The following is a 25,124-nucleotide window of genomic DNA, read 5'->3' as shown; positions in this document are numbered from 1 at the left end:
AAACAAAAACACCACCAAACATTATGAGAGGGAGAGGGAGATATTACTATTACCTTAAAAAGTGTATAGCTAATAACTAAACATAAAATGCAAGACAAAGCAGCAAGAAAATCACTAGGGGACAGATCTTCACATGACATAAAGTCAGCATAGCTCCACTGGCAGCAGCAGAGAAATTCTGACTTGTATGAGTCACAGATCTGACCATCCATGTACAGAAAATTTTGTTTATGTTAGTGATAAAGATGAGCAGTGTTCAGAAGAGAAGTGTTAGCACACATTTTTTAAAAGAAGCAAGTTTGTAACACCTTGCTTCTCATCTAGTATTTTGCTGCTGATGACTGTCATTCTTGCCACTGGCAGTGTATTTACTTCAGGAAGAATACATTACCACTTTCAAATGATACAGTAAAATATATTTAACATTAGTCTATGAAGTTCTTAACCACAGCTAGTTCTTACCAGAAATATTCTGAAGCCCATTTACAGTGTAAAACATAAAGTTTTAAAAGTACTATTTTATAATATTGCTAAGTTTCTATACTGTTATGGGTTTTCATTGTAATTCTTATGGAATGAACTGCAACCACTGGAAGTCAGCAGTGACTGAAATTTAGAGCAGCATGACTCTTGGTTGTTAGCAATTATTCCTATTACAGATCATTAGTTATAGTAATTTTTTAAAAAATATCTCTAAAGCGTATGTTTACAGAGCAAATCCTAAAAGATTTTATTGCTACAGAACTAATAATTGCACAAGTTTCTCATAGGCACCGAGAAATAAGTAATTGCACGAGTTTCTCATAGGCACCGAGATGTTCTTTTAAGGCACAAGAGAATTCCCAGAGTGCAGAAGACAGATTATTAACCAGGAGTGCAAACATTAAAAAACACTTAAAACCTGGGAAGCAGAGGTGGAATTCCACCTGCTGCTTATGGCAGCATTCAAGTCCCACTACTGTCAACTGCCAAAGGTATTTCAGACTTTTGTGTGTTTGTGTATATATATATATGTATATAATGTATATGTATGCTTAATCTAGTACAGTAACAAATGGGATTCAGACGGTTTCTGCCAGAGATGTGCGTAAACGCTGACCTCTACAACTACCTGAAATTACACTCAAAACAGATGGTTTCTCCCACTGTAATTCTGCTTCTCAATAAAAATGTATCTCAAAAACACATTATTAACACAGTGTTGTCAATCCATTTGAGCCGTATCTTCTGTCAAGCTCTACTTCCAAAAAGAAAGAGTTTAATGAAGTCCATAGCAGGGCAAGTAGAAAAGGTAGCGGTAGCTACACTGGACAAAACTCTCGGCAATGGTCATCATTTCTGCAATGATACTATGTCAAAACTCACAAGAAACTGAGGTACAAACTTGTGCGAAGTAAACATGAGATTTGTATTGCATTCATTTGAAATATGATAGTTTCCTCTATTGCGTTTTTTTTTTTGATCTCTTATTTCCTTAAAAGAAAAATACATCCTTGCATACAATGCTGATACCTTATGTGGTGATGCCATAAATCCCTTAGGATAGAAAGTTTGATGGGTGGTAACCCATTAGGAGAAAAATATATTTTTGAATATTATTTTACATATATACAATATATATATATATTTAATTTTCAATCAAAATGTAAAGTTTTCTAATATATTTGTAAGTATTTTTATGTCCAAAATTAAAAAATATTTTGTATCTCAGCTCATATAAGTTAAAAAGGTATTTGATATCCACCAACAATATGATTTGCTTCATTTCTACAAAAATTAAAAGAAAACAAAGAAACAGTGAGTTATAAAGCTTTCCTCTCCAAAGCCAAATATAATAAAATTTTGAAGCTGGATAATTAACTAAAAGAACACCAAGATTTGCATTGTGAGCAATCACAAAGAACACAAAACAAAATCTAAGTAGAAACTAGCATTACTACATTAACCTAAAATATTTTGAATCCTTTTGTTCTGATAGAATGTGTCCAGTGTAAGAAAATGTAAATTTAAAGCAAGAGTTATTTACACTCTCACCAGTCTATCTTAATTTTGATAAACCTCTACCCCTCTCAATTCCAAAGTACCTAATATCACAAAAGTATGACAGCCACTTATTTACAGGTTTTTTTTCAGCCCTGTGAAAGGCAATTTATCTTTTGATGCATGTTTCTGCTAATGTCCTAAACTTGGGTTCCAACTGATCTAAGAAGTCAAGTGCCTCTTCCTCATGCTGATCACTGCAGCAGCCTACAGAGCCAGCCAAGGATCCTTTTCCTTCATAGTTATATGAAAGGAGATAATCTTCAGAATGCTTCTGTTCTTCATCCTGTCTGCATAGGTGCACCTTCTGGATAGGAACAGAACAGATCTCATCATTTTCTTAAATTGTTATCCTAAACATATTGCAAAAAAATAATTCTTTTTGATTTACCTTTCATTCAATTATTTTTAATCACAGTGTGTCCTCTAATGGATTCCTACATACAAAAAATGCACATGATTGGTCTATATCATTAAGACTACAAAATATAAGTATTTAATAAAGAAATAATTTCTACTAATTACATATGTAACAATAAAAGAGGAAGAACCTGTTTAAATAACCTGTCAAGCAACTAAAATTCACTGAAAATTAAAGGAAGACTGATTTATACAAAACTAGTTAGACAAGTAGTGAGTTTTTTGATCTCCAAGAAAAGGACTATATTTTTAATGCTGTACATTCATTCCTGCACCATTGCTAAGAATGAGGTTTAAATTAGCACAAAGCAAGCAGTTAGACTAAAAGCAAACAGACATCCTCAGAAAAACTAACAAAAGTTTCAGTAATTATTCAAAATGAAAAACAGCACACTGCCTATAGCTTAAGCCAAGAGAAGAAAGTAATTTACACTTATGCCTGAAATATGTCAAGGATTACTCCTTGAAAGAGCAACATTCCAAAGGGGATGCAGAGGATCAAAGCAGAGGAAAAATGAAACGAAACCAAAACCAAAAAGCCACCTTTCTAGCACATTTACAAATCTTCCTTGAAAAGCTTGTATATATTGACCATAACCTACACTTCAAAGAAAATCAGTTTCAGAATACTTACTTCACCTAAACGAGGATGTGTGAAATTATGCCACTCTGAGTAGGAGTATCTACAAGTATCCATCACAGTCTGTCCTCCTCCTTCTTTAACTGATCCCAGAGTCTGATGTCCACCTCCCTTGACTGATTCCAAGGTATGCCCCCTTCCTTTTACCATTTCAAATGTTTGCTGCTCTCCTGTCTTTACTCCATACCCTCCTTGATCACATGTATTTTGTAGAGGAATTATATTGTGATCCTAAACAAACAAAACAAAAAAGCAGTAGTGAGGACATCTTTTTTTCTCCTAATTTCTTTTTCATTTTTAATTCAAAAAGAAGAAATGGCAATCAGAAACTGTCACAACTGAAATTTGAGAAGTCTCTTTCTTGGCACTGTGATATTTTGAACAAAAGGCTATCCTTAGTGTTTAAAGATCAGTAAATAATCTTGGGAAAGGATACTAAGACAAGAGCGAAGAGAGGATATCTGTGATTGATATGATATGATATGATATGAAAAAATGGAAGTTTATATAGGCATATAATCCATATTCCAGCTTATAATGGCACTACATTATTCTTCCTAGGCAACAAGAAATTTTACTCGTGCCACCATAACGATTTCTTGCTTTGAAACATGAAATATTATTTTTAAACTCATCTCCTCTTCTTGAGGAAGACAATGTCAGGGGGTGGAGGATGACAGAAAAGAGGTAGTCTAAAGAGCTAAGTTATTCTGCATTAATGCAGTCCCGGACTGAACTATGTTCATGGTAGACTGAAAGAAGCTTAGATGCCAAAAGCAAGAAAAATTTCATGAACATGGACCTGTTCATGAAATCAACTGCATTTGAGGTCATTTTTCAGGGGAAGGGCACAAATTGCACATGAAATTTACACAGCTATCTGCTAAATATATAAATCCTTCTCCAAGGAAAAATAATGTTTTGCCAGTAACACATTTTCAACATAGGCAAAATAATTAATTTCAATCTAATCTCCTTGTTGAAAATGACTGGAAATGTTATTAAAATGTTCACCTGAAGCTACCAACAAAATCCTTAAAATCTGGAAGAATTACAAGTAGCCAGCCTAACGACTACAAGGTATATTTAAATGTATATAGTACTACCACCTCTGCCTAAAGTAAGAATTTCCAAATTCTTGTTAAATAGCAAAGTACATCTAATGATCCCTTCATTGTTTGCTTATTTCCTTTATCAAATCACTTACTGACAGGTGGTCCTGTTCTCAAACTGCAATGCTATGGACATCTCAATTGCAAGTTTCTGTGTTGAAACAAAGAGATAACTTACCATCACTTCTTCTCCTGGAGCTTCTGTGTTTGAAATGATTAAATTGTGATTGGCACAATCATCAGTCACCTGCCTGTGCATTACACCAGCGCCACAGCAGCCACAAATTGTGATCAGGATTACTATGGAAAAGGAAATAATACTATAAATTTTACCTCACAATGGTATCTACTTATGTTGGATAATGAATTTTAAGGGCCTAAGCATCAAGAATGGTTGAAAAAGAAATTCATTTCCAAAAATGCCCATACTTAAAGCTTTATATATTCACATTTTTTTCACCAAACAGTATAGGGAGTAATCACTGCATTGTAGAATTATTTCATTCTTCCAAAACACATCTGGTTTTTCCAAAAAAATGCAAACATCCTTTATGAAAGCACTGTGACTTACACAATTTCACAGTAATGAAAAATTTAGTCCAAACCCAGGTGAAAAATCGTGTCTTATGCCTACAATTAGATTGTACAGGAGATATTTTCATGTCTGAATATGCAAATGTCAAATTATATCATAAGGCACTAATAGGCAAGCTAAACGTCCCAATGCCAGAAACTTCTGCTTCACAGGAAAGGTCAGCAGAATCCTAGAGGACTTCCAGGATTATGCTATAGAACAATTTAATCCCTTGCATTAATTTTATTCCTATTAATACTATTTTTTGTTGTCAGAAACTCACCTAAAAATGACTTTGAATAATAGAATCATGATTAACTAATACCTTTCCTAAACAAATGACTAAACCTTTAATTCAGAGAAACATTCTGTTTTCTGCACTTTTCAAATTGTTAGCTTAAAAATAAAGCCCACAAGGAAGAGTTCTGCCTAACTGCCCACTGAGAAATTTGATTTCTGAACATATAAACTTCTGTCAAAATTGGCCAAGAGCCACTTTCAAGCTAATTTAGCTTCTGTAGCATCAGCTATCAGAGAGATCTGCATCAATGATTCTACCAGGTTGCTTCCTGATGCTGACAGATGGGAAGAAGACATCCATGACAGCATTGAGCAGAGGATGTAAAGGATAAAACCTATCCACAGTAAAATAAAGGACCTGTTTGTAATTGATGCAGTCAAGAGGCAGTGAAAAAGAGGTAGGTGACGTTTCACACAGCTCTCCTACTTCATGTTCCCACACCTGAAAATTCCACCTTCAGGATATATCCCAAATTTGGGTACCTGCCCCACTGAGATAAAACATTGATCTAGCTAGCTTTCAAAACATGTCCAGGTCCCAGCGTTCCAGCTACTTAAGTAAGAACAGCTAGCTGAGATTCAACGGGAGCAAGACAGTTTTACTATGACCAGAAAAAATGGATAAGAAAGAAGGAAAAAAAAATCAAAAACCAAATTGTGAAATACTAGCTACTTCAGCATGTCCTCTGTGGTTTTTAAGGGTGTTATTAGTTAGACTGTGTTTGATTTTATTAAAAAAAAAAAAAAAACAAACAAAAAAAAAACTTGCTTTTGCTTTAATATATCACTGTCATTTTCTCACTGGTTAACAGCAATATTACTCTTCTCAGAATCTGTTAAGTTTTGGGCAGCTCCAATAGCACAACATCTATTCAAGGTTTTGGTCTGCTGTGAACTATTCAACTTGTCCTTTAATGTTTCTGCACTTCAGATGGGGCAACCCTGGATGTGTGTGGGGACAGGGGAAAGAGATGCTGGAGAACAGAGCTGCAGAAAGGGACCTGGGGTTCTTGGCAAATATAATATCAATCAGCAGTGCCCTGGCAGCCAGAAGGGCCAACCCTGTCCTGGGGTGCATCAGGAACAGCATCACCAGCCAGGCAAGGGAGGGGATTGTCCTGCTCTGCTCTGCACTGGAGTGGCCTCACCTGTGTGCAGTTTTGGATGCCACAATATAAGGAAGATTTTAAGCTATTAAAGAGTGTCCAAAGAAAGGCCATGAAGATGGTAAAGAGGCTTGAGAGAAAGCTGTATGAGGAGGTGCTGAGGTAATTTGATCTGTTCAGCATGGAAGAAACTGAGGGGAGACCTTACTGCAGTCTACAATTTCCTCAAGAGAAGCTCAGGCGCAGACACTGATCTCTTCACTGCTGTCACCAGTGACAAGGAAATGGCATTAAGCTCAGTTTGGGGAGGTTTAAGTCGGATATCAGGAAAAGATTTTTCATCCAGAGGGTGGTTGGGCACTGGAACAGGCTCTGGAGGGAAGTGGTCAGAGCACCAAGCCTGATAGAGTTCGGGAAGTGTTTGGACAATGTTCTCAGGCACCTGTGTGAAGCCAAGGATTTGGGCGCAATGATCCTGATGGGTCCCTTTCAACTCCTTATATTCAATGGTTTCATGATTATGTGGGCTCTTGTAAAATCCCTTGTGAAATCCAGTGTCTCAGATACTCCATGTTTTAATACACAACACAACAGAAATCACAAAATACTCTGGAAAAATGATTTCAGCATTCCTAGAAACAGAATTGTTTCTAGAACTCACAAGCTATTTTGAAGTCTTTTGGTTCAAGTGCTAAATACAGGTTTTTTTGGCCTCACTTACATGAACATACAGACATCTCACACAAAATATACTTAAACAAATAAACAGAAATCCCCACACAGTAACTACAGCACAAGATGAGAGCAGGAAGCCTGTGATACTGATATAAACAGAGCAGGTACATTAAGTCACCGATGACGGCTATATAACAGCCAAAATAAAAAATGTTTGAATCGAGTTTGAATCTGGTTGTCGCAGCTAATTTTATAATAAAGTGAATTGTACTTTATGTTTTAAAAAAATGTACTTACGCAGCAATAATAATGATCCTAAGATCATTGCAAGGATGGCCCAGAGACCAAGGGTAACATTTCCACCAGAAAGCTGACGAGTTCTGCCGTCGCATTCAGTTGGAGTAACACAGTCACAGAGATTAACTCTTACTATGTTCTCTCCTCTCTTTCCTCCATTATCCATCACACTTACAGGAATTTCATAAATTCCATATGGAGTATCACTCTTAGGTGAAAGATACCAAGAATTATCTGTAAAAAGAAGACAAAACCAGATCTAGGGTCAATGATGCTTGGAACTTAGTTGTCACAAATGTGACTATAATCACAATTTTCCCTTCTGTTACAGCTATACTGCTACCAGATCCACAGTAATTAGTTTCAAGTTAGATTAAATGTGTTGATAGAAAACTAGATCTTGAATGGATTTATACTTTCGGCACCTTTTAAATGTTAGAACTGACAAAGTATACCTTATACAACCCTCTGAAAACACATGATTTGAAACTCTGAAGTTGATTTAGTTCATTATAGGAAATGACAACACTTGGGCTTAGTAGTAAAGATCATCAACTAAACTGACATTTATTAAAAAGGCTTTTGGTAGTGTGATTGGACTAATTAATTATAAACTTAATTGATACCTCTTCTACTCTAGTTATATTGCTATATTCAGGGAGAATGACTATTTCCAGTGGGGGAAAAATCCATTTAATCTGCTGCCCTGTTTAGAGGCAATAATTCATTAATATTCTTTGAGGGGTAAAAGAAATAATTTTTAAAGAAATGTACAAGACTGACACTGATCTACATAATGGTTGTTTTATGATGAGCTATATGAAACAATGTGAATCATCCAAAATGTGGTTTTCAATTTGTCTGATACAAAACTTGAAATTCTTAGATGTCTTTGCTTTCAGACTTTTCTGTCTTTTGCCTTTCTTAGTGAATATTTGATGAAATGCTACAGAATCATGTCCTTTGCAACTAATTCATGTCACCATAGCAGCAAATGTATGTGCTGCTCTTGTTTCCATCATCTGGCAACCACCAGGAAACCACCATCAGCTATAACTTTTTATATCAACAAATTTCAGGAAACAGTGATTGCTAATTAACTGTTTATCTACTGCCCAGGTCAGCTTTACAAAAAGTGTGCTGGGTACCAGCAGTAGTAACATAAAAATTTCCAGAACTTTTTTTTGTCAGCCTATAATCAATTTTAGGTAAAGTTTCAGTTTCCTAGTCCTCCACTATAATAACAGACTAAGAAAAGTTTTATTTCTCTTTGGAATACTAGCCATTTCATTCTTAAATTCCTTATGAATTATGAATCTATAGTTAGTTTTCCAAGTGTTGATGCAATGCATTACGTCAGATTTTGTTCTTTCTCCTGATCTTCTTACATCATAATTTCAGAAAGAAGATGATTGCTGACCAAAGGATGCTAGGGACAGATTCTTATTTATGCTTTAAGAGAGAGATCTTTCTCCTTGCCTTTGGGATGCCAACACTGTCATTTCTCTGTGGGTTCCTTCTCACTGGAGTGGAAATAGAGGTACCACTAGGGACCATCAGTGAGCTCCATTGACCAAAGTAGCTCCTCTGACTATATCAATTCCAAACAGAGATTCCTCCAATCTATTCTTGCAGAACACGTAAGTGAGAGATAGCAAAGCCTCCTCTGGCAGCCTGCAGCTGAGTGAGGAGGAGGAAGTTTTAACATACCGTCGTGCGGAGTTAACTTCCACATGGAAGCCAGTCTTCGGTCGGTTATGCGATACACAAAGGGTGCGCTGTAAGGAGCCTCATCGTCATCCTGTGCCGTGAGGCAAATCGGTTTTCTGTCTCTGCACATGACATAGTCTGTTTGAGTGATTCGTGGGAAATTCTTGTTGCCAGGCACGATGCAAACCTGAATTGTTCCAGTGCCTGTTTTACCATCTATGAGATAAAAATAACTAGGTTTAGCACTTACTTCTAACATTCACACATTAATTTCTGGTCCAAAGTTTCACAATTAAATATCATCAACTGTAATATTTGTGTTTAGAAGTAAGGTGGAAAGCAATTGCTGATTTAGCCAGAGAGAGAGGGGGAGTTCTCACACCTCTTTCTTGGCTGCTTCTCTTTGCAGATGCATCAGCAGCTCCCACATCTCCATATTCTGCATGTTCAGACTGTATTTTGCTGAGTGTGTGTGTCTGTGTGGGAACACATACTACTCTAACAGAAGAGTAAGAGCTCATTAACCAGGACTAAAGGACACTATGACGAGCAGAGACAAAAGCAGAAAGTGAAGATCTCCAGCCTTCTAACTTCTGGAAGGAGAATATTAATTACACTTTCCCTACCTTCACCTCTCCTGGGAACAAAAACAATAAGAGAACAAGGCACTTCTTTCTGTCCTCTACCCTTTAAGTCACCATGCATTCATCAGTGGCACATACCATGTCACCAAAGTCAATAAGCAAGAAATGAATGAACTCTTCCTTCCAATTACAGTTTTTCCAATATGCAAATGGTCAATGCTAGTCATAGGCATTCCAGTGAAATTACATCAAGTCTACTTTTTAATTCTTTTTCTAGAAATAGTTGATTGCAGATACCTATATCATGTTTACTACATAGACAATAGAAGTTCTAAACAATTTAAATTTGTATTATTTATATTTGACTTTAAAATGCAAATTTGGAGAGAGTTTGAATTTTCTACTGCAAGTTCAATGACTTCTTTTCAAAAAGATCTCTCCGCTTTCTCTGTTGTCTGGCTCACAACTGCCAGGAGCTGTCACTTTAAAAAGAATTGTCAAGAAATAGAAAAAATATACTCCAGAAAAAAATCTCTCAACTTAAAATTACTAAAGGATTTTAAATGGGGCAGATAACTTCTCAAAGCATTGAGATTGTGCCTGATTTATAAAGGCTCTCCCTGCTAAATAATAATCCATAAGCATTTGACAGAGCTATTACAAAGACAAGACAATGGACTAGGTAGGCCACTGGTCTGAACCACTACAGTTGTCCCCACACTATATTTGCACATAAACATCTGTTACACACCACAGGGAACTCCAACAATATTTAGTACTCACTTCTATCTATTGCAAGGACTGTGACATTGCATTGACCTCGTCTCATTTCTCCTATGTCTCGGTCCAAGACCCTAACAGTTCTGACTTCACCTGACTTGTCATCTATGTTGATCCAATTACACTGGCCAGGTGGTATCCGGTATCTGTGAAGAAGAATTTGTCTTGTTAAAGATCCCAAACATAGCACACGTGTATGTACACACACCCATATTTAGATACATGTACGCTGACAGGTGTGCAGGTGCACACACGTACATACAGCCTCAACAACAATTTCCCCCTTTCCGTATCCCACCCATGCTGTACTCCAAAAACACCTTGTAAATAAAGATGTTTCATACCTTATGCCCTCACTATTTCCACTTTCTGGATCTTCTGCTACATATCTCCCAATAGCCGTCCCAATATCTTCGCATTCTTTAACGTCTAAGCGCAACAGACAGGGTTTAAACACTGGTCCCTCATCCACATCCAGGACATGCACGGTAACAGAGCAGGTGCTCTGGGAAAGTTGCTGTGAATGGGGAGCCAGCAGGTAGGGTGCCTCATTGTTGACTCCAATCACCAAGATCCTTTGCTTGGCAGTTTCATAGTCCAGTCCCTGTAACAAAGGTGAGGCAGTGTTTTTTTCCCTTCGAACCAATACAAAACTTAACATTCTTTTCACCATGCAATTATTACAGCTGTAAATGTACCACATTTATTTACAAAAGAAGCCAGCTGTCCTCAAATAAGCCATTGAGACACAGTAAAAGGACATGATTTCTTTTTTAATGTAAAATTTTAAGTTAGTCAAAGAAAAGGGCCTGAAAAATACCCAAGCATGCAGTACCACGGCAAAATTTCAGAAAAATACTCTGAAAATTATTTACTGAAATAAGAGAAAGCAATTAAATTTAGTTGGGGATTTTCTTCTTCCATATTTAGTCCATTATTTTAGCTTACATATACTTCCTTTTCACCAATAGTCAATCACACTTCTTTCTAGAAGCTGTAAATCCACCTAAGAATTTATGGAGTTGACAGTAAGGAACTACCATTTCTTCTTCAGACACATTCTCCAAAGTCATTTTATGCCTTTAATAGAGCTAATATTATCCTAGTCATAATATTCTCTAGTCTACTACATCATTACAATAAATGTAAGAAACTTCAGCTGTGTTCATATACTAGGGACAGAGCTTTAGAAAAAGTTCTAATGACTACTAGGAAGAAAAAATCCATAATAAACAATATTAATTAAAAAAATTACTAGCATCTCTACCTCTACAATTTACACATTCAAAATTTAATATTAATCTTTTCTACTCCTTAGAAGTTACTTATGGCAGTTATAAAAGATAATGAAAAAGGGGCAAAGGGATCTGCTGGAGTACAGATGCAATGGGCCTTTTACCTCACACCTGTAAAATACTTATAACAAATAACTAAACTGACACAAATTCTTATATGTAAATGGCCTTACTCAAGCAAACCTGAAGTCAGTACACTGCAAAATAAAACTTGTAGAGCTTTATGCTGAAATCTTAAGTCTACTTAACTCCCAGAGAGAACAAGACTGAAGGAGGTGCTCAATCCTTCCCTGCTTTGCCGCTCTCTCATTTCTGTTAGAAACCATGAAGCATTCCTCAGTTAAATCCCTAAGTCTAAACAACTCCAACTGTAGAATCAGGCCAAAGCACCAACCTTTTCTGAAATAAAAAACCAAATTCTTTGGCTTCTGAGCACACAAAATTGAGGAACAGTGTGGAATATGAGGATTGTGTGTTATGTTTTAAAAACAAAACTTGAAAATCCATAAATTTTCCCCTAGCTCTTCAATTTTTACTTACCTTAACAACACACAGTATTCCTTCATTTGTGTTTTTGTCTGTTGTAATTTCGAAGGCCTGATCATCATTTCCTCTTATAATTTCATATACTGCTCCTGAGCCAGGTGAACCAGGTTCATCAAGATCAACAACAGAGACTCTCAGTATTTCTACACTCACTCTGTTTTCTTCCACTCGTGTTTCATACTTGGAGTACCCAAAACAAAAAAATTAATTTAAATCAGAGAATACTGTTCCACAAGGCAGGACTGAAGAACACCACATTTAAATAAGACTACTTCAAACTAAGGAGTAAATTTACCAGGCTGCTGTAATGATTTATTTTGTTTTCATGCATTAGAGTATTTTCCCCATTCATCCCTTATACCCTGAATCAAACAATAAACCTTTCCTGACAGCACAACTGAAATCTCAGCTTCTTCATACACTCAAATTATCACTGACATAATTAATTCTGGAAATCTGCTTCCAGGAAAGGTAAATTAGCACAGTTTCCCTCAGTTACATCAGCTATAGATTGTAATTTGCGTTCAACATGATCAAGCTGAGAATAAGAAAAGGCATTGGGGTAAATATATATATATATATATATATATATATAAATAAATAAACCAACAAGAACTTGCAAAAATCCAAGAAGGATTAAATACATCTCTACTTTGATGGCAAAAGATAAAATGATTTTTTGTATTTTTTTATCTTTTTCAAGAGCTGTGTTATTCTGTACAAGCTGAAGAAGAGCAGATAAGAGTGATTCTCAATTAATATTACTGATGATATTCTACAGTAGTGAACAGAAAGGGTAAATTACATGTATTCCTTATGAGTAATGAATTATTTTTTCATATATTTCATATTACAAAATCTCCTGTGGTATTTGAGATGCATACACAGTTGTTGAGACACACTCTTTGCCCTGAATCATACTCATGGCTGGAATAAGCAAAGGCATTTATATGGGCATTGACTGTCTCAGGGCATTAGACTTAAAATTTGAGGGACTGTCCATCAGGAAATTAGAAAGGGGATGAAAATGTTTTTTTTAACCTTTATACAGACATTTTACTTATGCAGACTTACTTGTAACTGTTTAAAGGATGGTGCATTGTCATTCGTATCCTCGATTTTGATGACAACTGTTCCTGTAGTGCACAAACCAAAAGGCTGACCTGCCATATCTCTCACTTCAACTAACAAAGTGTAACTGGGTACAAGCTAAAAAGAAGAATAAAAGCATACACAAGTTTGTCATACTCACTTTTTAAATTACATAGTTACACACAGGAGTAGAACTAAATATTTCATTCCTGTTCCATAACTCTGCTCTAAATTCAGTGCTTTCCAACAAAATGAGACAATTGGTTTTGGGGCTTTTCGCCCTATAGATCAAAAGGAAAAGCAGAAAATAATTTTCAGTGCCTAAGCAGTACTGAGTTCAGCCAGCATCTGTCAGTAACACGCATGCTACATCCTGTATCAAATAAAGCTTCTCATAATGTCAGCATTATTTTCCAGAACCTGAAGTTTTGGAAGATACAGATGACACACTTTCTGCTGTCTCCCCTTTGCAGCAACAGAGAATTCCCTCCGGTTGTCAACAGGTGAAGTGTTTCAATGCATGTCTCTTATTTCACTGAGGATGAAGAAAACTGTGCTGCAACCAGCCTCTCTCTAGGCAACACAGGTTAAGGCAATGCCTGTCATTTGGCAGGGTCTGGCACTGAAGGAGTCAGCATCCTTATCAGTTCCAAGGGGCTCCCCAATAGGAAGCAGCCCACTTAAATCCCTAACTTGAACCAGAACAGCAGAAAGCTTTTTTTGGTAATGTGAACAACCAAGGAAAAGGGGACCAGGGGAAAAAAAGGTGTGGGTAGTGGGGAGGGAACATATGACAGTACAGATGGATTAGGCAGAAAAAGAGAAAGTTTGTAAATAAAGACAATAACTCTAGTTCTGAATGCCTGGAAGTAGCACTGGGTTTCTCTGGTGCAGGAATTAAATCTCCTGTTCTACTTCATAAGTTTATCTTTAAAAGATAGACAGTGGATTTGTTTTTCAATCCCTCCTTTCTTCAAGTAGTCACTCTGACAGCTTCCTTAGTAATCACAGTGATGCTCAAAATCACTGCAATTTTCTCCTGCTAAAAAAGCTGAGCACTGTATCTGCAAGTGCAAAGTTTTGCAACATGATGTTTTACATGGATTTCCAGCCATGAAACAACACAAGTATGCTGTAATATAACTCCTTTTATCTTCAGAAAAGCTGTGCCTGTTGCAATGTCTCCTAAAATTACTTTCTCATGTTAGAATTATTATTATTTTGACCTACACGCACCTGTCATTTTTATCCTAGTGTAAACTATCTCACAGGACATTCTATCAAAAAAAAAAAAATCCTGTATTTTACTTGCTTGAAAGCTAGCTCATAAAAATAAATGGGTGGCACATTAGTTTTAAGAAATGGTGTATTATTGTTTAGGTTTCAACTATTAGAGATATTTCTGGTTAATATAGGATGACTGAGTACTTCCAGAGAAACCAGTTCATCTTATCTATGAAGAAACAAGAAGCATTCAAATCGAGCTTAATTAGGAGGAAACAATGGTTCATGGGTTTCCTGAACAGAGAAAGTGTTCAGTAAAAAAGTGAAAAATCTATAGGTTGAATGGCTGAGCAGTAGGAAGTTCTCTGCCAAGGTTAGCTAGCATATGGTAATCTATGCAGAAACTCTCTGGACTAATTACAGGTTTCTGAAAAGCTTCAGAAGAAGCCTTAGAGACGTTAACAAAAAATGAAACAGAAGCTGTGTATGTTGAACCCCATGCCAGCATTTTATAGAATCATAGAAAGGCTTAGGTTGGAAGGGATTCTAAAGATCATCTAGTTCCAAATTGCCCATGCCACGGGACTTCACCCCCATGAGCTTCCACCCCCTAAATCAGTTTGCTCAGGGCATTGTACAACCTGGTCCAGAACACTTCCAGGAATGTAGGATCCACAACCTCTCTGGGCAAGCTGCTCCAGTGCCTCACTACCTCTGAGTAAAGAATTTCTTCCCAACATCTAATCTAAATATCTCCTCTTCTAGTTTAAAACCACCTCCCATTGTCCTATCACTATCTGCCCATGGAAAAAAAAATAGGTCACTCTCCTTTTGTATAAGCCCCCTTTAAGAACTAAATGGCCGTAATGAGTCTTCCGTTCTCCAGGCTGAACAACTCCAACTCTCTCAGCCTGTCTTCATAGAAGATGTGCTCCAACTTTTGGATTTGAACTTCTTCACATCCATCCTCTGGACCTGCTCTAACAGGACCATGTCCTTCCTGCGCTGAGGAGCCCAGAGTTGGATGCCCTGCAGGTGGGGTCTCACAAAGGCAGAGCAGAGCAGTGTTAAGCTATCTGTGTGCACTAAATGACAGCTGAGAATGCTTCAGGAAAGATCACCTCTCTGTCCAGCTGTGGCAGTAATACAGAGATGACACCGGTGTCACCATGTAAAGAAAACGCTGGGGTAATTGGTGGGGTTTGTGACACAATGCGGTATTTCAACGTGGTATGCAGAGTATAAGGCTCATCTCTGTCCTCTGCAGTCACTTTCCCAACAACTATACCTGTGAACATAATACAGCGATTTTTAGTTCCAGAAAAATCTACAAATAGTAAAAAAATTATTTGAAAAGGTATTTCTGTTTTCAACATGTGAAAAGAGCTACTTGATCATTTACTGAGGCTCTTTGCAAATTCAGCCTTTGCTGTAATATAATACTCCCAGGAAATCCCACTGAAATGTCTTAAAAGCCAGCATCACACCTAGTCATACTGGTATGTAGCAAAGCTGAGTAGTGGTGTGTTCAGTGATTTAAAACTATTCTTACCAGGTCTGGAATTTTCAGGGACACAAAATTCAAAAAGGTCTTGTGTAAAATATGGAGCATTATCATTGTCATCCTCTATCCTGATTGTATGCACAAGTGGTACTTCTGGTGAATAACCATCTGGAGTTGTTGCAAAGCAAATTATCTGTAAGAAAAATTCAGTGCTTAAGCAACATGCAGAACTTTTAGTTCAATGGAGGAGTCCATAAAACGAAATCAAATACAGCATGCCAAGCACATCCTTCTCAAGACCAGGCTCTTCAGGCACATGGAAGGGGATGTTACTGTTATCTTAGAGTGAAAGCAGAACAAAACCTCTGAATGCTTTCCAGTCTTTCCCTCTTCCACTCCTCACACACTACAAGTACTTTAATCACTTTCTCCCTGACTCCTCCTCCAACTCTATCACTTTTTTCAAGTTTCCTGAACACTTATTTTTCAGGTGTTCACAAGGTACCTCAGCTATCAAAATGTAGATGTATACATTGTTATTTAGAACAAAACAAGAACCAGAGCCAAACTATTTTCCCCATTATAACATAACCTAATAAAATGCAGCAATAGGTACTGAAAATTACGTTTTAGAAGTTACTTCTAACTTCCTTCTTACACTTCTCAGCCAGCAGAGAGAGCAGTGTACCTTGTTAACAGAACTGAACAGCTTGAGAGATTCAGAAAACCATAGTCGTCTAGAGTTTACAATTATTTCTGTTTTCTGCAGATCTTTTCAACCTTCTCTAAAAAATTCTCCCAAGAAGTGATGCAAATCCGATAGCTCACTATATTTATGCTGCAATTAGAGATTAAGCAGTGAAAAGCAAAACTACTCTCAAGATCTAGATGACCAGCTATTTATTTATTTGCTACTGATTTTATCTCTTCAACACCAAGGATATTACTCAGAATAGACAGATGATTCCAGATCTTGTTTGCTACCATTTCCCCTGCAACCCAACTGTCAAATATATGCATGAGAGATTTAAAATAATATAGATAGATAGATATATATTTAATTATATTTACATAACATAGGCCAGTACCTGAAAACTTGGATACTGTTCACGGTCTACCGCACGAGTAGCAAAGATATTTCCAGTTTCTCTTTCTATGTAAAACAAACCCTTTGGATCTTGATCAATTCCTGGTCCACTTGCAGAATAATAAATTGTGTAGTTCTGAGCTGTGTCTGACTGGACCTATAAGAAGACATTTTTAAGACCCAGGACAAACAGCAACAGCATCTCAATACATTTCCCCCTTTTCATGATCATATTTAGCACAAACAAAAACTCCTAAAACAAAAAAAACAAACTTGATTTACTGTTCACAGAATAGGAGAACAGCCTGACATGTGACTGCCTTCCTTTATAATGTGTGTACATGAGAAGGGGAGTTAATTCAAACTCATAAATGTATAATTATCAAATTAAAGAGATGACAGTATAAGAAAAAAAAATTGAAATCTAATCTCTCTAGAATACTTCACACATGAAGCATATTCAGATACAGATGGCTTATTTCTGAACCTGTGCAAGAGACTTTAGTTTTATTGCATTTACTGAGAATGTGATTTGCACCTAAAGAAAAAGTGAAGGAAGGGAAGAAGGAATAAAGACCACATAGAATATAGTTCAGAGATATGCCAATTCAGATAGCATCTGCATCTCATTATGAGCACCAAGGAGGCAACATTAGACTTATCTATTTATAAACACTCTTCTCCCAAAATACTTTCCTTATTTACTGAATGTCAGAAGTTAGGAGGGTAAGATTAGTAGAAGAATGCTCTCACAGACTCTGTCATTACACTTGTCTACACATCTGCTACCAGCCACTCTGTAATCTAGTGAAGGCTAGATGGGTCTATGATAACTTTAGTTCTTGCATTTCTCTTTCACGCCTACTTGTTTTCTCCCACTAACTACTTTTCTGAATAACATAGCCATAGTCAGTCTTCAAGGCTGAAGGTACACACCTTGAGCTCCAGAAAGGATGTAGACAAGCAGGCAAAATTTACCCCAGCCTGTGTTTACAAAATCCTTTTCTAAGCAATGTTTAGTGGAGGGTTGTTTGCTGTTGTTTTTCTTTTAATTACACAAACTGATTTCCTGGCCAAACTCTCTTTGATAGTACGTCTCTCTTGTTTTTTCAACTTTTGCACAATTCCATTTCACTCCAACAAGTAAGATCACAAGTTATTTCAGGTACAAGATCACGAGATATACAATGAACAGGACGGAACAAGACAGAGGAATAATAGCAGGAATGTCATTGGTAGAGAATACAAGACAGGTAATTTTCTTTATCATAGAAGTCACACACAGAACTAGCATGGGTCATAAAATTAAGGTTCATACAAAATATACCTGCTGTATTTGCAGCGGGAAAGGTCCCAGTGAGTTCTCTATCATGACAGATGGAATAGGGCCCCACCTTCTTTTAGTTCTCTTGAGAACTGTATCTCTAGCATGCCTGGCATTCGGTGTCTGGGTCAAGAAGATGGAAAGATAGATTAGAATACATCCATATATTCTTAACTGCATATATGGCTTAACTGCCTTCCTGCATTTCCATCTTTTTCCCCCCATTCCAGTCTTCCTACTGACAATTTGTTTTTCCAAGGTCTTCATTTCTGATTATATCTGTGATAATATTCCAAGCTTTTTCATTTCTTGTAATACTTTGCATGAATAAGATCTGCTTTAATTCCTCAAACATGGCTTTTAAGATTCTTGACATTCCTGATTATGCTACTAGCTAGCATCTCCCATTTGAGAAAGGAAATCTGCTGACTAAGCAACACAGTAATCAACAATTGCTAAACAAAAATACACTCTACACCAGTATTTTGCCTGATTATTTGAATTCTAAAATTTAACTACAGATACTTAGTATGAAGCGGTACTCTGTGAAATAGTATTTCAAAAAAGTAAGATATCTTGAAATTAGAACCTAACCTTTTTTTCTTCTTCCACCAACTCAACCTGTATTTTCTTTTGAACTTGTTCTTGAATGTCCTTAAGTAATATGGTAAAAGTCTTTTTCTCAGCAGACAAAGAAAGAGCAGATGTTGTATACACAGAACCATCCTCTAGAACCTTGAATTTCCCATCACTGGAACTGATAAACTCTGCAGACTGAAGGCATTCTTTCAAATCAACTGTAAAAAAATATTGAAACAATAACTCAAACAGCAAAAACCAATATCACTTATAAAACAAAAACAAAAAAAAAAACCCAAGCCCCAAGTAAAAATTGTATTTACTGACAGATAGAGTCTTCAACAGCCTGTCATTCAGTATTTAAGCAACACCAATATTGATTTTAAAACCCACTTATGCACTCAGATTTGATGAAGTTTTCATTAATTTCCACTCTTGTGTTCATTAGTGCTTCCTAAATGACATGGGTGCTATACTGATATCACTCAACGAAACACTATTACACTGGTAAAATTATTGAAGCATCAGAGATGAAATTATGTATATTTAAATGCAAAAAACATTGCAGACATGCCCATTACTGGAGCAGTAGCTATTACATTTGCCTTGTGCTCCATGCCCTACAATATCGGTGAAGACGATTAATTAATGCAAATGCCCAATGAAGATGTTACCTCTTGGAAGTTTTGCCCTCAGGAGGAAAGCACTGACTGGTACTATGTGATTTAATAATCTGGGGAGGACAAAGGCCTTTAAATTATGAGGCAGACAGATGGGAGAGATAAAGATTAACTCTAGAACAAACAATTAGCAATTTTTTAATATGCATGTGATAGAATCCATACAGGTAATTTCAGCATACTTCCCAGGTATTTTTCATTGTATTTGCTGTCACTTGTGGCTGAAATAGATTTTTTGCACTTCAGTAAACTCGGTTCACCAGCAACTAGTTTAGCACTACAGCTGGAGAAAAAGCAAAATCGGGATATGACCCAAGCCCTAAGAAAGAATGATTTTACACCCTGAAAAGGATGAAAATCAGAGACTCAAACTCCAAACAAATGATCATTGAAGAGAACAAGAGGTGTGTCATGGTCTCAAAATCAAAACTTTTCAATACTCTTTCAATGGTATCATAGTGGGTGGGACACTGCTGTATGAAAGCTGATTGCAAAATTCAAGAAGGTTCAGAATTTCATCCTGTATATGTAAATGACATTTTCAATAAACTAAATTTCATTCCACTTTCAAAACTGCAAAAACAGATGGGAAGCATAATTTTAAATACAATTTGATTTCTTCTTCCTCTTAAGTCTGTCCTTTAAATGCACAAATTATGATTTCCTAGACTTTCTATGGTACTGCAGGAGTAACTCCTATCCTTTTTCATCTGTACAGTGCAAATAAGTATTGAAAAGAATATCACTGCCTCACTTAAATGTGCCTTATACTGCTGCCTATTACAGCACAACATTTCCAAAAATACCAGATTGAAGATATTGTTGCTAATGGTTATATAAGTCAACTCTACAGTCCATTAGTTAGAGTTTTGTGGGGTTTTATTTTTCTCTTTAAAACCTCTAGTATAAGATATAAATAACCCTTATGATAAATGGAAAATCCTGACTAATTTCACTGTCAAGGTATGGTCCTTATATCAATGCAAAATATTTCTCCATAAATGCTTAAGTAATGTCTTTTGAGCTATAATTGTTTTGTTAAAAGTTTTGGGGGAAAAATAATTGAGAGTTCCATGTTATACAAGTTCTTTCAAAGCACTGCAATAACATGAAGTTTAATTTTTATATAAATGAAGTTTATTTACATAGAGAAATGTTAAAGTCTATGAAAACTCAAACAGCTGTAGCAGCTTCCTTGTTTTAAATTTTTAAAGTAAGATCAAGGAAGTTTTACTATAAAGCTAGATTTTTCTGAGCAATTGTGATGAACTACCAATTCACTTTATTTGTTCTTTCTACAGAAATATGGATTAGGACTGCAGACTTGGAGCACACTTCTCTGTTGTCATAGGACTCACAAAGGGCACCTCTGAATTCTCAAATTCGGTCTCAGGCAGCACAGAATCCTTCAGCACCTCCTATGCCACACCTTTCAAAGCTGCCTTTGAAAGACTAGTCTGAAAAAAATAGGAGTGGGATGTTTTCTGGTCTCCTTTATTCCTCCCAGTCACCGGTAAACTGCCCTAAACTGAGGCAGACCGTCCAGTCAGACAGGAGCACTCTCCCAGCAGAATGCGCATGCAGGACACCTCTGCAACACGTCCCCTCATGTGCTCTGAATGCGCCAGCACTGCTGAGCAGTCACATCCCGTGTTTCACACAGAAGCAGCAGCCTCTTGGTGCCTGGTTAAGCAGGTTTTGTCTTCTTTTTTTATCATTTCCTTTGTCCAAAAGACTTATTCTCTTCTTCATACGACCATGGGTTATGGGTGAAGTTTGGAATATCAAGCATTTATTTAAATAGTAAGATTTAGACTCCAAATTTTGAAAATATTAAATTCTGCCATTTTAGTTTTAAATTAAATCCTGTAATCTGACAATAGCTCTTTATGCAAAAGTCAAATGGATGCATGGAGCTGGTGTTCAAATCCATAACAAACACAGGGCGTATCCTTCGTAAAAAGGCTGATCCAGCTGTTAGGCTGGCTCTCCAGTCATCCATTCATTCCATTAAAAATAAGTCTCCTCCATTGTTAACAGCATCTCCAGCAAAGGTGCAATGCTGTGTTGTTAAGCTCGGAATTTCATAGTTTCTCTCACCTCTGCCAACTAACGTGTCAGCCTCTAGTTCAGAAGGAACATGAAAAATTACTTTCTTGCAAGCTTCACAGCACAAACTCAGCACCTAGAAAACAAACAAAGAAATCAGGAAAAAAACCCGCATAATTACATGGTATTTTGAACTAGACACTGATGCTGACTTTGGCTGGTTTGTTTGTTTGTTATGACAAGCAAGTGAAACAGCACAGAAAGAACTCCTCCCTAAAAATTCAGGTACTGTGCAGCACAGCACACAAAGTTTCAAACTGTGAAACAAGTGAACTGCTGCTCCTGTATTTGTCCATAGGTCATGTTTTGGTTTTTTCTAAAAATCACTGCACCACTGACATTAATAGCAAGAGTTCCCTTTGACTAGAGGATTTTGTCTGCACTCCTACTTCAGAAGAGAAAGAATAAAATACATCTTTGCTGTGCGCTCCCTCTAACAGCATTCCTGGCCAATTTAGATCCAAGGTCTCTAAGTATTAAGGTTTAATACATCAACACTCAGTTTGGTAGAATTGTGGTGATGCTGAACATGAAAGGGACAAGTGTCTCATTAAAAGCACATGACGACACTTGCACTTATAGACCACTTTGCATCTTAAAAGTGCATTCTCAACAAACTAATTAAACGTAGCTTCAGCAATTAGATATGACATAAATAAAATGTCATGTATCACAGCAGTCCTCTCCCATATAACCAGTTACAAAATAGGGTCCTCCTAAAAATTCAGATGAGTAGAGATAACCAGACATTTTTCTAAAAAGAATCGCATAGAGGTACAAAGATTTTCCTCAGCACAGAGCAAGTGAATCCTGATCTCAGATTATATGAGTGTGTTTTTACCTGGTTTCTATCTCTATGTTTAAAATTGTAATCTAAAAATCACAAAGACAATTAAACAAAGACATAGAAAAATGTAAACAAATCTATCCACCCTTTTATGTGCATTTACTCTTTCAGGATGAAAGTCTAGCAAAAAAGGAAAAGCTTTTTTATTTTGCAATACCTTTAGGATTAAAGCTATAAAGGAGTAAATAGCTAATGGAAATCCTGAAAATTACTTCTAATGTTTATTAAGAAAATATTTAAATAAAAATACTTTAAACTCTGAAAGACATTAGGACCCTTTAGAAAAAAAAATGCTGTGTCTGCAGCATAAAAGCTCTTCATATAGTTCCCTATATATATACACAGATAAAAAAATTGCATATATACAAATAATTTAAACATCCCTGCTTATGTATTAGTAGCCTTTCCTTATTAACAGACACTTAATACAACACACTGTCCTGAAAGACATCGCACTAATTTTTAAGTTATTGAAATCACAACATCTTTTTACACTGTTCTGAAATATTTTAAGAGTCAATGTGACATCTAATTTTTAAATAGTAATGCCAAGCCCAGTCTGATGTCAGCACAAAAAACTATTGAGGAGTTAAATAAATGTAAGTGGTAGTTATTCATGGACATCAAGACATAAGGAAACATCAGGTAAAAAAAAGTTGTGATGTCCTTTCACTTTACACAAAGAAGACACCTCAGGATTTTTTTCCTTGGAGTATTGTTTGGTTTTTTCTGCTTGATGGAAGATTTTTTTTTCCTTTTTTTAAATTAGATGTATGAGTAAAGGTGCTTGCATTTCTTTTGGTTTTACTTTAATATCCTTGCAAAGGCAGGCACACAGTGTCTGAAATAGTAACATTATCATTAAAATGTGCATATATAATTACTATTAAAATAATAAATTCAGTGCTTCAACACTACCAAGTATTTTTCTTTCACAGGTTCAACCGACCATCTGCCCTCTTTTTGTGAATGCAATGTTTATAGGGAGGAAAGGGGCTAGGAAACAAAAGACAAATCACTTTCATTCATCTACTATAAATTTTAAAAAATTAAAATGTGAGAGAGAACTACCCTCCTCTACCCGCCAAAGGCCTTTCTGGAGCTGATAATTATGTACACATAAAATAAACTGAATGTAAAGGAAATCGCTGAAAAGTGTTTCAAGCACAACTAACTCTTTCAGAAGAGCTCAACACGCTCCACACTGTGGCACAATCCTTCCCACGGAATAAGGAGAACCAGGTGGGGAGAGGCAGAGTGGGAGACTTAAATAAAATGAACTGCGGTATTTTTTCCTATGAATATCCAGCAGCAGCATCAGCGACTCGAGCCCATCGCGTAACCTCACGGGAGGCTCCAAAAGCCACCCGACCACCTGTCCCAACGCGAGCTGCGCATCCCGCTGGATTCCTGCCAGCGCCGAAGCCCCCCGAGGTGCGCCCCGCGGCCGCGCAGCCTCCGCGCTGCTCTGTGCCCCTCGCAAGGACCCTGCCGAGGAGAAACCCGACTCGGAGTCAAGAGCCAGGCAGAGATCACCCGCTCGGATGTCTCCCCTGCGCGCTGCGCACCCGAGGTGCAGCAGGAACAGCGCGGGGGAAAGGCACGGCCAGGTGTGTGAGCGGCCGGCGCGCTGCGCTGCGCTCCCCCCGGCGCCCACCCACTCATCCCACTCATCCCAGTGATCCCGCTCGCTCCCTCCCCCCCTCCCTCACTCACCAGGAGGCCGAGGACCAGGCGGGGGAATGCGGGGGCCATGGTGTGCGGGGCTGGGCGGGAAGGGGGGAGCCGCCGCCGTCGGTGCTGCCACGGCGGGCGAGGGAGCGAGCGCGAAGTGGCGGCGGAGGTGGCGGCGCGACTCCGCGGGAGCCCGGCTCTGCTGTCCCCTCCCGTCTGCCACAGGAGCCGGCCAGTGGGGAGGGTGGGACCGCGCGCGGCAGCGGCGACTTTAATTACTGCCTTTTTTTTTTTTTCCGCCTTTTGGGTAATGCCCGTCCCGGGCACGGCGCAGGAACACCCCGCCCGCTCACCGCCCACCTCCGCGGCGAGGCGCTGCCCGTCCCCTCCCCTCGCTACCCCGCCCCGCCGCGGCGCCGGCAGCGCGCAGAGCCGTGCGGAGCCGCGCCCGGGAGCGGCACGCCGGGGCGGGGGCAGAGCTGTCCCGGGCGCGGCACCCTCGCCTCTACTCCCTTCTCCCTACCCTTCCCCTTGTCTTCCCTTTCCCTGCGGGCCGCGCTCCGCGGGGCGCAGGTTCCGCCCGGGCGGGTCCCGTCCCATCCCGTCGGGGCGGTGCCGGCCGGCGGCCGCCATGGCGGGCCAAAGTACGCTGCGCTCAGAGCCAAAGTTTAGGGTTTTCGGCCGGGTTTCTCCGTTTCGGGACGATTGTGGTGATCTGTGATCTGTGTGGCTTCTGGGTTTCGAAGTGGCTTCAGGTGAATAAAAGCCGAAATAACAGTACTAAACCCGGAGACGCGGTTGCGCACGCAGGAAGTGGGCTTCCCACGGGAACAGCCTGCGCTCAAAAGACCTTTCAAGCCTGAATCAAGGAATGGTGTTTCTATTGCCGGCTACATTTTATTCCACGTTTTGCTTCAGAAACAAT

At 38.1% G+C, this 25,124-nt stretch overlaps 1 protein-coding gene across 2 annotated transcripts; it reads right to left on the bottom strand.

Moving 5' to 3' along the window:
• Positions 1-1,420: 1,420 nt before the first annotated feature.
• On the bottom strand, positions 1,421-24,542 carry LOC137473911 (desmocollin-1-like). 2 transcript variants are annotated; one of them, XM_068190034.1, is made up of 17 exons: positions 24,242-24,542; positions 21,670-21,754; positions 18,905-19,107; positions 18,314-18,433; positions 16,988-17,143; positions 15,948-16,092; positions 15,517-15,683; positions 13,154-13,288; positions 12,074-12,259; positions 10,583-10,842; positions 10,242-10,384; positions 8,875-9,090; positions 7,165-7,398; positions 4,391-4,512; positions 3,095-3,331; positions 2,432-2,477; positions 2,213-2,347 (listed from the first exon to the last, which is right to left on the bottom strand). In XM_068190034.1, the coding sequence occupies exons 1-16, from the start codon at positions 24,278-24,280 to the stop codon at positions 2,439-2,441; spliced, it is 2,487 nt and encodes an 828-aa protein (XP_068046135.1). In that variant the 5' UTR covers positions 24,281-24,542; the 3' UTR covers positions 2,213-2,347; positions 2,432-2,438. The 2 variants fall into 2 exon arrangements, with proteins under 2 accessions (XP_068046126.1, XP_068046135.1); XM_068190025.1 differs by lacking the exon at positions 2,432-2,477 and having other exon boundaries at positions 1,421-2,347.
• Between the last annotated feature and the right edge of the window lie 582 nt (positions 24,543-25,124).

Source organism: Anomalospiza imberbis, chromosome 1 (genome assembly GCF_031753505.1).
Source record: "Anomalospiza imberbis isolate Cuckoo-Finch-1a 21T00152 chromosome 1, ASM3175350v1, whole genome shotgun sequence".
Classification (NCBI taxonomy): Eukaryota; Metazoa; Chordata; class Aves; order Passeriformes; family Viduidae; genus Anomalospiza; species Anomalospiza imberbis.
This window is presented reverse-complemented; position numbering and strand designations above follow the sequence as displayed.

Excerpts from the sequence above, each read along its gene's own strand:
- LOC137473911 (XM_068190025.1), bottom strand. The coding sequence starts at position 24,280 with ATGGCCCCCGCATTCCCCCGCCTGGTCCTCGGCCTCCTG. Across the intron at positions 17,144-18,313 it reads TCCCGCTGCAAATACAGCAG|GTCCAGTCAGACACAGCTCA; the intron begins GTATATTTTGTA and ends GTCTTCTTATAG. Across the intron at positions 9,091-10,241 it reads AGTCCTTGCAATAGATAGAA|ATGGTAAAACAGGCACTGGA; the intron begins GTGAGTACTAAA and ends TTTATCTCATAG.